This window comes from Macaca nemestrina, chromosome 13 (assembly GCF_043159975.1).
Source record: "Macaca nemestrina isolate mMacNem1 chromosome 13, mMacNem.hap1, whole genome shotgun sequence".
NCBI lineage: Eukaryota > Metazoa > Chordata > Mammalia > Primates > Cercopithecidae > Macaca > Macaca nemestrina.
Genome location: NC_092137.1, coordinates 1605569 through 1620142, shown reverse-complemented (window position 1 = coordinate 1620142; position 14574 = coordinate 1605569). Strand labels below are relative to the sequence as shown.

General features: G+C 47.4%; 2 protein-coding genes across 15 annotated transcripts in view; both read right to left on the bottom strand.

Annotated features, from left to right (window-relative positions):
- Positions 1 to 14574, bottom strand: part of LOC105497556 (syntrophin gamma 2) — a 564393-nt gene that overhangs the window by 98395 nt on the left and 451424 nt on the right. The window lies entirely within an intron of this gene.
- Positions 1 to 14574, bottom strand: part of LOC105497560 (thyroid peroxidase) — a 118955-nt gene that overhangs the window by 88746 nt on the left and 15635 nt on the right. For all 14 annotated transcript variants that reach the window (XR_011611383.1, XR_011611386.1, XR_011611388.1 and 11 more), the window contains exons 4-5: positions 12871 to 13040; positions 10435 to 10567 (exon numbers count right to left, since the gene is read on the bottom strand). Coding sequence is in view for 7 of the 14 variants with exons in the window: in XM_011768724.3 (XP_011767026.2) it covers positions 10435 to 10567; positions 12871 to 13040 (303 nt within the window). In the remaining 7 variants the exon portion in view is untranslated. The remainder of the gene's footprint in view (positions 1 to 10434; positions 10568 to 12870; positions 13041 to 14574) is intronic.

Below are 14574 nucleotides of genomic sequence, written 5' to 3'. Positions count from 1 at the left end.
ATCGTAAGGGGAGAATAATTCTATTATTAATACTTTGTTAATCTCCAGCACACCAAAGTGGCTCAATTTGCAAAAATGTGTGGGAGAGTAATGCATATAATTAGCTGCAATACATCAGCATCTGAAGACTGGAAAGATTGCTTTCATAAAGTGTTCAGATTCGTTTACGGTTGGTTGGTCTTTATTGAAATTCCATAAAGTGTGGCTCATAGAGAGGTGCTAGATCACTCAATTAAAAATAATGAAATGCTAATTTAACTGCTTAAGTGGTGATTTTTTTTGCTGATTGACTTTTCTATTTCAGCAGTTCACTAGGACATCACAACAGCCCAAGAGCACTCACAGATGTTTGTTGTGGACGTTCCGCAAATGTGTCACCTTCATGGTCAGCAGGTCAGCAGGACTGAGAGGGTCCCTCTGAGACTTTGCTCAGCTCCTGTTGGAAAGACCCTTTCCCAGTGGACACCTATTGCACCACACTGTTCCTTCATTAGATCTGGATTAACAGCAGCATGGGAAAAAGGATCATAAAGCTGACAAAATGAGCAAAGAGAAACATTTCTGGAGGAGAGTTTCAGGAGGGAGACCGAGGTCTGTGCTCCCACCGAGGCTCCGAGTCACTCTGATTTCCCTGGGACACTAGCTCCCCTCTCCCAGGCACCTGGCAATGGAGACTTTGTGATTTCTGAATTCCAAAGAGAAAAGAAATTCTAAACTTCCATCTTGAAGAGAGCTGGAGCGTGAAGCTGCGGCCTCAGGCTGAGAGACACGGGTCAATATGTTTGCCAGGTGTGGCCGTCCAGTAACGGCACACGGGCACGCTCAGTGCCAGAGGCGTGTGCCGCCCGTGAAAAGAAGCACACAGCAATGCAGTGTGACACGCTGGGAGAGAAACAGTGGAAGAAGTCAGCTTTCCACTCCTCTGCAACCACACCTCTTTCTCAGCTGGGCGGCGGCGGGACATGGGATGAGGGGGTTTGCTTCTCTGTATGGGAGGTGCTCACCCAGGAGCAGCCGACACCCTGCAGTCCTGCTGGGCCAGGTGCCCGAGAATCCAGCTTGTCACCAAAGACGCCTGATGCCCTGTCAGGTGGCCGGAAGTATGAGGAAACTCAGCTGTGATTTTTCCCATCTCGGTTGGAGCGACTTGATTGAAGGCAATTAAGACCAGATAGTTTGCAAAAAGCTGGGATTGTCACCAGCACGATCCCTGAGGGATATCTGAACCCTCAGAGGAAAGCCCTTCAAAAGATGCAAATGCTTTCTATAATCGGCATGAGCTCAGCTTTTTCCAAAAACTTTGAAAATCTTGTTTATTCTGGCGTCATTTACACCCATTGTATGTTCTGCGATTTCCTAAGACACCAAGTGTCTTCAAGTCCATGAGTGTCCTTGTCTGGGAGTGGGTATAACCCAAATGCGTGGATGCCGGCAGGGCACAACATGTGGCCTCCTGGAAACCTCTGGAGGCGGGAGCAGCCCCTGCCTCCAATCCTGGGCTCCTCCTCCCAGGCGAGGCAGGACCCATGCACTGTCAGGCGGGAGGGGCTGAAGCCGGCCTCTCTTCCTGCTGGACAGAATCCCGTGAGGCTTCTCTCACCTGCGCCCCAGTGCAGAGCTGCCCCAACAAGGTGTTCTGATGCCGCTGGGTCCCTGTGTCGTTTTCTCAGCAGGCGTAAAGACGAGTGTGGCTAATTGCCTAACTCACATTCTCTCCCTCTCTCTCATAATTATATACATGATGGTAAGAGTCTAGCAGTCCTCACCCACACACATATGGCTACTCAATTCATGATACAGGCACTGGTGCAGTTCACTGGGTAAAGGATGGTTCAGAATACATTAAATGTCATATACATATGCTTTCACACACATCTATACATACACACACCCATGCCTCTATAAATACAGACCTCTCTCTCTATTATATATATACACACACACATACAAATCTACCTACATATACATGCCTCTATATATACATACACACCTACAGATATTGTCAGGAAAGAGTCAAGCTCTGTAAAATAGTTGAAGAGATTTATTCTGAGCCAAATATGAGTGACCAATGGCCAATGACTCAGCCCTCAGGAGATCCTGAGAAACGTGTCCAAGGTGGTTGAGGCACAGCTTAGTTTCATATGTTTTAGGGAGACACGAGACATCAGTCGAATACATGTAAGATGTACATTGGTTCAGTGCAGAAAGGCAGGACATCCGGAGGAGGGGGCTTCCAGGTCAAAGGTAGATTCAAGAGTTTTCTGATTGGCAATTTTTTGAAAGAGTAAAGTTATTGTCTAAGGACTTAGGAGTGTCTGGGTTAAGACACGGGGTTGTGGAGACCAAGGTTTCATCATGCAGTCTCCAGGCAGCAGACCTCTGAGAGAATAGATTGTAAATGTTTCTTCTAGAGTTAAGTCTGTTCTAGCAGTAATTCCAAAAGGGAGGAGGGTGTCATGAGGCACATCTGACCTCGCTCTCCCCATCATGGTCTGAATTAATTTTTCAGGTTAGCTTTGGAACGCCCTTGCTGAGAGGAGGGGTCAATTCAGATGATCGCAGGACTTAGAATTTTATTTTTGGTTTACAATATATACACACACACCCAGACACAGACACAGACATACACACACACACACACACACACACACCATGGTTGCCACCTCATATATTGCACAAAACATTAAATGAGATGGGTCACAGATCTAAATGTGACATGTAAAACAATAACATTTTCAGCAGAAAACACAAGAAAAATACCTTCACATCCTTCAGAGAAACCAAGATTCTTAAACACAACAAAAAAAGTTTTCTTTCCACGAAATAAGTAATTGATAAATGGGACTTCATTAAAAATATGAACAACTTTTCTCCAAAAGACAGCATGGAGAGTGAAAAGGCCAATCTCGGGTGGGAGAAGACATTTGTAAAACGTTTCTCACTGAAGACATATTTAGAAAATACGAGCGTCTATAAATCAAAAAAGACTCATCAAAAATGGCAAAAATGTTTGAACTGGCACATCCCCCCAAAAAGTCTCCAAATGGCCAATGAATGTGTTTTAAAAGTGCTTAGTCACCAGGAAAATATAAAGTTAACCACAGGAAATGCCACCCTCCCCTCAAGAAGGGCTAAAATGAAAGGGCTCGCAGTGCGGGGATTGGGGAGGGCGTGGGGCCCTTACACTTTGCTCCTGGGAGTGCAGATTAGAGCAGCCACTGGGGAGCATTGACCAGCGCTCAGCACTCACCCTGCCTGTCCTGTAACGATGAGTGTCTCCCTCCGCAAGGCAGGAGCAACTACATCTCCAAGGTGAGTGGAGGTGGAGAAGCCAGGCCCAGGGGTTACCATCTAACTTCCTTCCTATAAAAGCCAGGTCAGGGAAAACTGACTATGGTGACGAAGATCAAAACAGTGGTCACCTCTGGGGAGACAGCACAATCTGGGAGGGGCCAGAAGGCAGCCCTCTGGGGTGTAAAGTCCTTGATCTGCATCTGGGGGCCCCTCATCTGGGGGTGCAGGCCCATGGGAGACTTGGCCACCTGTGCCTCCAGATTCACCCCCAAGCCCTGCATAAGTCGTACTCCAATTTAATAGCAGAAATCCACTCATGGTCACAATGGAGATGGATTCTATCCACTGTGCCACTTATCCAACATGGTACTTCATCCAACATGATACCTCCTGCAGCAATGACTAGATCATACAAGCACGAAGGAGCCTGCCCCATTCCCTTCCAACATGGTAGTTCCTGCTTCATGGACTACACCATACAAACAAGAAGGAGCCTGCTCCATTCGCTTACAACACTGTGAGACACAGCGGTTTACCGCAGTAGTTCATCACGTCAAAACTCAGGAAATACCATAGTTTTTTTTTAATTTTAGAGATGAGGTCTTGCTTTGTTGCCCAGGCTGGTCTTGAGCTCCTGGGCTCATGCGATCCCCTCACATCAGCCTCCCAAAGTGCTGGGATCATAGGCGTGAGCCAACATGCCCAGCAAGAAATAATGCAGTTTTTCAGAGATAAATTACACCTCTTCAAGAATCAAGACTGAGACTCTTTGAAGAAAGGGGCTTCAAAGGTGCCCATTATTTACATAAACAGTCGCTGACCTTTGCAGCATTATTGCTCACTAAGTATTTCTGCTGCCATTATCTCACTTCAGCCTCATGACAACCCTAGAAATGCGCATCACTATCTTTGCCATTTTCCAGATGCAGAGAATTTGAGAATCTAAGCAAGACATGAAGTCTAAGCAGCTTGTAACTGACAACGTGGTGGCCAGAATCTCATGCTCTATTTCAAAATGTGATGGCGTTTCCATTATGTACAGGAATGTGAGCACTTTCTCAAGAACACACAGAGCAGTTATTATCACACGTATCAATGTAAAACTGAAGGCAAATTCTATGTGAAGTATCTAGGTGAATTAATCATATTGTATAATGAATACTATCTTACAGTATACAGTCTATATTTATATTTCTGCTTATGAATATTCGTATGTAATACACTGTCTAACATTGCATGTGATAAGATAGTCCATTGATTTAGACGACAAGCAAACAGTGGCTCATGGCTCCTTTGTTTTCTAGATACTGTGGCACACAGGTCTTCACAATGACCCCGCTGCCTGTGGAGGACTGGCCATGAGTAATTGCACCTCGACTGCATCTATTTCCAGCAGCAGCTAAGAGGCTTCAATTCTTCAGTAGCCCTCCCCTACTCCATCTGTATTAGTCTGTTTTCATGCTGCTGATAAAGACATATCCAAGACTGGGAAGAAAAAGAGGTTTGATGGACTTATGGTTCCACGTGGCTGGGGAGGCCCCACAATCATGGTGGAAGGCAAGGAGGAGCAGGTCATGTCTTACCTGGATGGCAGCAGGCAGAAAGAGAGCATGTGCAGGGGAACTCCCCCTTATAAAACTGTCAAATCTCGTAGACTTATTCACTATGATGAGAACAGCACAGGAAATACCTGTCTCTGTGGTTCAATTACCTCCCACCAGGTCCCTCCCACAACACATGGGAATTCAACTGAGATTTGGGTGGGGACACAGCCAACCATATCACCATCCCACCACGGAACACTTGATTTTTTTTTTTTTTTTGAGACGGAGTCTCGCTCTGTCACCCAGGCTGGAGTGCAGTGGCGCGATCTTGGCTCACTGCAAGCTCCGCCTCCCGGGTTCCCGCCATTCTCCTGCCTCAGCCTCCCGAGTAGCTGGGACTACAGGCGCCCACCACCTCGCCTGGCTAGTTTTTTGTATTTTTTTAAAAAAATTTTTAGTAGAGATGGGGTTTCACCGTGCCAGCCAGGATGGTCTCGATCTCCTGACCTCGTGATCCACCCGCCTTGGCCTCCCAAAGTGCTGGAATTACAGGCGTGAGCCACCATTCCCGGCCAGAGCACTTGATTTTTAAAATAAATTTGTCTGATCAGAATTTGTCTGATCTCTAGGCTGATGCCAAGCTACACACTAAAACCCAGTTTCCTGCATGATATCCTCAGGCCCTGGGGATTCTGTTCTCAGCCAATGTGACTGCTTCTAGCAAACGTAACCTGTAAGCGACGTGACCCCTGCCCACACCCACCTCCTATCCCCAACTCCTAGACTTCTATAAAAACACACGGGCGGGAACAACAGCCTCAGCTGGCTGGGAGCACAGGAGTGTTGAGGACTGGATCTGAGTCCAGGATGATGAAGAGGTCTCCACAGGTTGGTAACAGAAACAGAAAGAAGCTGGAAATCCTTTAAATGATACTACAAAAACACCATCACCCCAAACACACAGTTATCAACAGCATTACTAATATCTTAAGCTTTATATTTAGAGATTCTAAAATTTTTAAAGGGACTAGTTTGCCATGCATGCACACACCCCCTCCCTGTTAAAAAATCGGGGCTTATGCAGAGACCTGATAATTTCCTTTAGGACAAAGTGAAAAGAAAAAAAGACTCAAAATTCACAACAAGCCTGCCCCATTCTCTTCCAACATGGTACGTCCTGCAGCACTGGCCACACCATACCAAGAAGGAACCTGCCCCGTTCCCTTCCAACGTAGTGCCTCCTGCGGGACTGACTACACCATAAAAACAGGAAGGAGCCTGCTCCATTCGCTTACAACATGGTAGTTCCTGCGGCAGTGAGTAGATCATACAAACAAGAAGGAACCCGCCCCATTCCCTTCCAACATGATAGGTGGTGTGGCATTGACCACATCGTACAAACAAGACGTCCGGGTGTGCCATTAGCTACACCACACAAACGAGAAGCAACCTGCCCCCTCCTCTTTCAACAAGGTAGTTCCTGCAGCACCGACTACACCATACAAACAAAAAGTCCAGGTGAAATGGCAAAAGAAAAATCATTCTTTTCCACTACTTGTTAAGTAATTTTATGTGATATGTCCTAAGCAATTAGGAAAATACCAACAAAGGAAAAGCAAGCCTTAGAAACCCTGCCATCCATTTGTGACATGCAGACATCACACCATAAAGCAAGAGAACTAGTAGAAATGAATGAGTTTTAAAATCTACCGTTTCGACATTTAGAATTTCAAAAGTTAATTCCAAATAACATTTGTCTTAGATATGTCATTGCAGCCAACACCCGAAGGTTGCTTGGAAATACAGCACGGTGGGCAGCAGTGGTGGGTGAGGGACAAGAAACGACCTTCAGGAAGGAACAAGCGAGCAGGAAAAGAAAACGCGGCGCCTTCAAGTTAGAAACAAAAGGAAGAAACAAAACGAAAACAAAAGCCAAACGCGATCAGAAAGAAACATGGGTGAAATTTTAGACAATAAAAGGGAAATGCTTAATGCGAGATTTAGTTATCCGAAACCTTTTGAGGAATGTTGGTGAGCCTCGAACATAAAAATCCAAACTCACTGCAGAGGACCCACATGCCCTTCATAATTGGAATAAAAACTGCATCATCTGACCCAGCAAGGATGTAGAGGCACAGCTTAATCACCAGAATTAATCAAAAGGAATATAAATTCTCTAAATTAAAAATGATGTATCAGAAACAAATATCTGCCTTAATTCTTTAATCCCATATGTGAAAAACCAAAGCAAACCTAACCAAAACAAATGCTAAACATGTTGACTGGAAGTTGCAATGACAATTCTAAAACATATTTGGATTTTTAGGATCACGTAACGAAGCCCACATATTAATATGGTCTATAAGATTAATGTGTTCTATAAGATATAATATATACCATCAGGACAGCCATATGGTGATGTGCTGAGAATATTGAGTAGGGACTTCCTGCATGGAGTGTTAAGCTGTTAATCTGAAAATTTCACCTGACATGGCCGACACACTAGTCAAGAAACAATAAAGAGAAACGCAACCAAACCCAGGCCAGAGAGCTAGTGCCATGCAAGGACACGGTCACAGTCTCTCTGGGTGCCTGGAGAGGCCAGGTGACCTCCCTGGGCAGGGAGGGTCCTAGTGAGTCGGCACCAGCCCAGGCAAGGATGGGAAGGTGTGGGTGGGGAACCAGGTGCTGGTGACTGAGAGGGACGCTAACGTGGCTTAGGAGACCGCTGGAGGGGAACTTAGCAACTTACTGGGTGTGGGGAAGCTCTGGGAACTCAGGGCTGAGCAAGGCAAAAGTTGGGACCAGGGGAGGCAGAGACACACACATGCCTTTAGGGTGGCTCTTGGGCACAGGTGCAGAAGAGGGGACATCCCTCAAGGCAGGGGACCATCCAGAGGCTAAGGTGAGGGACCGCCACGCAGATGGGGAGGATGGTGAGGAACTCACGGTGGGGCATCAGAGGGTCTCTGTGTCTGATGACTTTACTCAGCAACATGGTGAGGTGGAGGGGGAGTCTCTGGCCAGGCAACTCCAGCGGCAGCAGCGACCTGGGGTCTGATGACCACAAGGCTGTATCTTACCAATGGCCTGAGATACTGGGAGAAGTTTTGTGGAAGACACAAAGAGGTAGGCTCCAAGTGGCTAAAAATCTGCTCGTTTGGGCTGTTTTTTTCACAACTGGGCATGAATAAATTTGAGCTTGATCCTAGGAGGCTTTGGCACTAACAGGTCTCAGCCTGCAGAGAAAAAGTAAACCACCCAGGGGCCAAGGGGCAGGGGTCCTCTGTGGCTCACTTTTGTAACAAGTGAGACACTAACGATTTCTGAGCAGATGTTTTATTTTTGGTGGAATACAATGTGTGAAGCCTTGAACATAGGGGACTTTAGATCCAGATGCTGTACATTCTTAATGAAAACTGTAGCCGTCACCACAGAAAGAGAGAAACCAGCTCAGATCGAAGTGTCCCCAGATCACGGCTGCCAGTGCCAACGTCGTTGTACGGTCAACAGAGATTCTCCCAGGAGCATCAGTGGAGCTCGCCCAGCAGCAGGGGCAGAGGCGCCTGAGACAGCAGCAAGGCCTCTAGGAAGGGCCGAGCAGGAATTCATTGGTGCTGGCTGAGGCCCTGGTCTTGAGGTTGTTAAATTGTAAACTGAAGCACAATATATTTTTTAAAGAGTTTTTGTTGTTGTTGTTGTTGTTGTTTGATTTATGCATGAGGAAGCACCAAACCAAAGAAAGTTTCAGGCTCTCTTGCAGGACCCAGGGGCAGGCTTTGAAATCCATTCAGAGAGCAGCCCCGCCCCCACATCTCCAACACCACTGTCCCCAGGAATCCCCACCCTGAACGTGCATCTGCAGGTTAGACCCCACCCTGCCCTGCTGAAGACCCTGCTCCTCCCCGTGTAGTCCAAGCCATCTCTGCTCTGGCCTCTGGCTCAACAGTGCACCTGCCCCATCCCCTCCTCCATCCAGGCCCGGTCCCTCCAGCTATGCATCCCACCAGCCACTTCAGTGTCCCCATACTCCCAGGCATCATCTCCTGCGCATCCCTTGTCTACACCTATGTCTTCCACCGAGCTCTGAGGACAGGACACGTGCCGTCTCCACCTCTGATCCTGCTTCCATGCGTGAGCACAGGCACCCCAGGCTTCAGGGGAGGAGGGGTGGACAGTAGCCTCCTGTGTGGTCCTGACCCATCTCCGCGTTCAGCACAGGCTGCCTCTTCCAGCTGGGGCTCCACGGTCCTAAGATCCGGTCCTTACACATAGCCAGGTTATGCGTTCCTGATGTGGGCTTTACAAACAAGCTCTTACAGCTCAAAGAATGGAAACAAATTGCCCTTTGATAAGTGGTGATTCCAGGTCTCAAATCCAGGGCTGTCCATTTGCAAAGCTGTTGTTCTTAACCATCATTGACCCAGGACGCCGATTCCTGTTCATTGTCCCAGAGCCCCTGCCCTCTGTCTCAGGACACTGCCTGTCCAGGCCAGGGCTCTGCCTGGGTCCTGCTGATCCCTCTCTCACGGGGTCAGCGGGGACGGGGCATCTTCCTTCTGGCCTCAGCACACCCAGCAGCGAGGAGCTCGAGTCCCTTTGAGGAGCTCTTCCATGCTAAGCACCTTTGCTGCCTGCATCGGTGGACATCAAGCCTGCGGCCATCCTGACAAAGCCTCCAGGTGACCACGGGGCGTATTATTGCCCCCAGACCCCACAGGCGCCACAGTCGCAGCTGCTCTCCCTCTGCCCCTCTGTGTGCCAAAGGCTACGTGTTTCTGCCCAAACGCGTCTTGCTCTTTCTGGCCTTTGCAAAACCCTCTCCTCTACCCTGTGGCCCATTTGAGAAATCCCCACTCATCCCTTAAGATTTGACTCACTTCTGTATCACCTTCTTCAGAAAACCAGTCTGAACCGCAGACTGAATCACATGGCTGTGTGTGTGGCCAAAGCTCCTGTCTACCTCCTGCCACCGTGGACCAGAGGAGGTGGGCAGTTGCCACTGTTGGGCAGATCTGAACTCACTCTGAGTGCAGTGGGGACTTGGGTGGGGGGCACTGAGAAGGAGGGTGCTGAGATGGTGTTGGCCACAACAAGAAGCGTGAACGGGGAAAGCAACAGTTAAACTAGGAGAACCAGTGAGGAGCCACCACGTGATGGCAGCCGGCTGGTTATTTTGGCTTCAGCTAAGGTGACAGGGAGTGGAGAGCACTCACTTTGGGGGTAATAGTGACAGTCTTGGGGGTGCATTGGAAACAATGGGTAGGGGAGTTAGTGAAATCAAGGATGGCACCTAAACGTATGGCTTGAGTTATTAGGTGAACGGCGGTGGAATTTGTGGGGTTAGGAAGTTAAGAGTGACCTAGAAGCACCTGTGGAAGGGGCGTTGTGGCTGGGAATGACGGTGTGGCTCAGCACGCTGCTCGAGGCACCACCAGGTGTGCAAGAGGCCACGTCAGGGAGGCCAAGGACAGGAACCAGGAGCTCAGGGGTGGGTACAGATCCACCAGTCATGGTAGAGGCTCCTTTATGATGGCACCTAGTCATGTTCAGATGCAACTTTCATGAGAAGATTAAGAAAATCCACAAACAATACCTGTTGTTGCAAGCTCCTGTGATGAGTCTGTATTTGTTTGCCAGGCACGTGTTTGGGCATTTTGGGGGCAGCATGTAAGGGAGACACCCGGACATGTTTGCAATGATGCTCAGCAGATCTTCTGATAAAGCATCTGTGAAAAATGGGAAACCGTGAATTCTGTGCTTGTAACCACAAATCCACCCAATAAATATTCTATGGCAGTCTCAAAAGTGGCTCCAGCATCTGAATTTGGGATTCATATGTAACTGGAGTCATTGTTTTTGAGAAAATCTGCTTTCTCCCTTTACATCAAGTACTCACTCATTTAATTCTCTTGAGCTTCCTTATTGCTAGAAATGTGGGGTTTTTTAAATTTATTTTTGCTCTGTGATCTTTCAGAAAAGCAATCCAAAAGCTCTCAGCCCCCAAGGGGATAAGCCAGCAAGTAACTTCGCAGTTACCATCAACCCTCACTGAGCACATCTCCAGGGCTCATTCAGCACAACTGCACAGTGAGGCATGTGTGCCTAGTAACGGCCCCAGTGCTTTAGAAGACAGTGAGGAGTAGAATTTATCCCGAACCCTAATGTAGAAAAAAATCTTGCCTTGATGAAGATGGTACGCTTATCTATAAAACCTTTTATTTTTCCTTTGTATTGATTTTTGGTTCCCTTGTAAATCTTTCCAGATGAGACGAGAGCCCACGAAACAATTTCCTGTTTTTTTTTTGGATCAATTCTGTCACTATAATTTATATGTTATTCAACAAATCAAAGTGAGAGTGACTTTACTGTCCATTAGTAGAGGTAATCATGGATTACTTCTCCAAGACGGTTTATATAAATCTTTGAGGATAATGCTACAAAACTTGGATTAACCAGATACCAGTGAAATTGAGATATTCAATAGAAAAAAATCCAGGAAGGAATTCATTCCATTTTCAGATATGAGAGAAACAAACTAGTCTTTCAATCATGAATGCTCACTAATAGGCCAATGGGAATGGCTCTACGGGAACAGTTAAGCAAACCTCGGACTGCAGTGTGCATTCAGTTAGTGCAGGAATAGGCATTCCTCAAAAAGCTGAGCACAGATTCTTCTTGACAGAAATGTCCTCAAGCAGGTGCTTGCAGACAACAAATCATGTGCAATAGAAAAGAACCATTAGGTTATAGTCACATAATACACAAGACCAATGTGAAGCAGCAGCCTAGAAGGACAGGCACTGACATTTAATGGAGTCCTGCCTTGGTGATGAAGTAATGGGAAACCTTTTTACATTCCTCATGTTCTAAATTTTCTAGATGGGCTATGTTTACAATGGAAATCATTTTAAAATATTCTAAATTATAGAGTCCTTAAGTTCTATGTTATAGCCTGGACCACATACCTCAGCCTATTCTCCTAAACATTTATGTCTACAGACCCAGCAATGAGCATGTGGCTCTAAAGCATGGACCAGAAAGACCCATATCTTCTGACGTCAGGAACTGCTATTTCCATAGGAGGCCTGACAGGACAGTGGACAGGACAGTGGACCAAGAGTTCTTAGAAACATCGTTCAGTCACATGGTTTGAAAGAAAGGACATTTCAAATGAATCTTAGCTTGCTATAAAGTTAATTAAACTTCACTGTTAAGTTTAGGATTTGAGAATTCTGGTTAATACTGGTTTAGCCAAGTTTGTCTTATTCTAAAAGCTAAGTAAACCAGCACCAAATTGATCTATAGCTAGTTAGAAGGAAGAACTCAGAGGCCAAGTAGCTCATGGCACTGCACAGAAAAAATTATTGATTAATTAAAAAGACATTTCGCTTACTCGCTCCCCATCATAAGAAGCACCAATATGCCTTTTGGCTGCCTGCATTACCATCTCAGTATCTTATGTCCATAGAGTGCTTTAGAGCTGAAGAAATAATGACATTTGCTCCTGGTTTATGCGTTGGTCTTCCGATAGCCAGCGGAGTGAGCAGTGCTACTGTCCTCATTTTAGAGATGAGTCAATTGGCTCTCAAAGGTCCTAGGTAGCTCTGCTAAGGCAACAGCAACTCGGGGAAGATGGGGCTCCCTGCAACACGCTGCCTCACACATGAAGTCCTTTCATTGAAGAGGTTTTATGAATGAGCTCGCCAAGTTTTAACTAAGAGGGGGGCTGTGGGAAAAATTCCTAAATTATTTTATACCATACAAACGGATGTTTAGCTTATTGAGCTCGTTTTCAAATTTGATTTGAGTTGGAGAGAAACAGCTATTTTCCGGAGTAACAAAAATAAGATACTGAGACTGTTTGGTAAGCATTTTAAAAATTGCAGCTTGTATGTTTTGAAAGAGCTGGAGTCCCATCCTGCTCGGTCTCAAGTAAAAAACACGCCCTGAACAAGCAGCCCCTGGACAAAAATCAAGGCATCCTCCCTGGGGAGTTGCGGCTTCTCAGTGGGGAGGGGGCGCCCGTTACCGGTTGGATGCTGTGATTGTTGAATTTTCAGGTTGACTTTTCTTTTCATCGCTTGTATTGATGTTTCCATTATCTCTGCTGCTCGGGCAATCTCTCCGCTAGTTGGCTCGGGAAGTTTGGAAAAAGACAGAAGCTGATGTGGGGAAAGGATTTCTCTTTTTTTGAGGTTTCTATGGCACATAAAGAAGATATAAAAGAGATTATTTGTCTGTGGTAGCTTTGGCACTTAATTACGAATTAATTAAGCAGACATTTATTGAGTAACTACTGTGTTCCAGACAATGTGCCGGGCACTGTGGGGTGTGCACAGGGAAAACACGCGCAGTCGCTGTCCACAGGGCCACCGCTGTCCACGGGGTCACCGCTGTCCACGGGGTCACCGCTGTCCATGGGGTTGTCGGGTTTAGGAACAGGAATAGGGTGTAGGTGATGCTTCAGTATTGAATGATGAGGAAAATGGCAAATCCTTGCCCTTTACAAAACTGTCGTATCAGAGTCAATTGGATTCTCATAACAATTGCTGACAGGCCGTCACATCCAAACCAAGACATGATTTGTTTATGTCCCAGCTAATGAAACAGGAGACTGGGCAGTGCACGGCCCTGCCTTGATCTCAGAGCCAATGCCGGCCGAGGCTGCCTGTGTCCCAGCTCCAACTTCTTCGCTTCCCACTCCAGTGCAGAGCATCTGCTCAGTGTAGCCCCACAATGGGGCAGCAAAGCTGTTCACAGTGAGAGCTAAACACGCCCTCACAGAATAAGAAACATGTGAAGCCTGCCTCATCTGAATGCCTCTCCCCACCCGCAGGCCTCCCCTCATCCCCAGGCCTCCCCTCATCCCCAGGCCTCACCTCACCTGCAGGCCTCCCCTCACCCGCAGGCCTCCCCTCACCCGCAGGCCTCTCCTCACCCTCAGGCCTCACCCCACCTGCAGGTCTTTCCTCACCCGCAGGCCTCTCCTCACCTGCAGGCCTCACCCCACCTGCAGGCCTCTCCTCACCCGCAGGCCTCTCCTCACCCGCAGGCCTCTCCTCACCTGCAGGCCTCCCCTCACTCCTGGCCTCCCACACAGGCACCTGACCTTTTTAGATTCCCAGCAGCAGCAGCAGCTACAGGGAACCAATCCAAGGTTTCACAGTTGACCTGCCTACTAGCATTTGGGAACCTGGGGAACCTGGAGAGAAAGGACAGAGGTGACCTTTGCAACAATGCTTCCAACACCTGGGTGGATCAGAGCATTGTCCAAGCACCTGCCAAGTGGAATTACTGAGTCCCCAGGGCCCAAGGGAGGACTACATCAGGTTCACCATCCTTCTTGCCTGAGGGTTGAGTCAATCACCTTTGACAGCAAAGCTGGCAGGGCCAGGCCCCAAAGGAGAAGCAGAGTGACCACAGCGGACTGCGCTCTGGGGGCTGCAGACAGCTGCCCTGGCTGAGTCATCTGCAGTGGGGCCTCTCCAGCTGACAGGAGGCCAGCACTGCCCAAGTGACCAGGGGAGGTGTGAGAGTGTCAGAGGCCAGGCAGAACTACGGAGCTGGCAGGAGAACCTCCTTCCCTCTGCAAGTTAGACATGAGGCTCAGGACTCAGAATCACCCACTGTGGCTTTGGGAAAAGTGATCTAGTTGTTCTCTTCAGTTGTTCTGCCATAATTAAATGGATTGTTTATATTTTTGTTTATTAATAATAATCCCAAAATACATAGT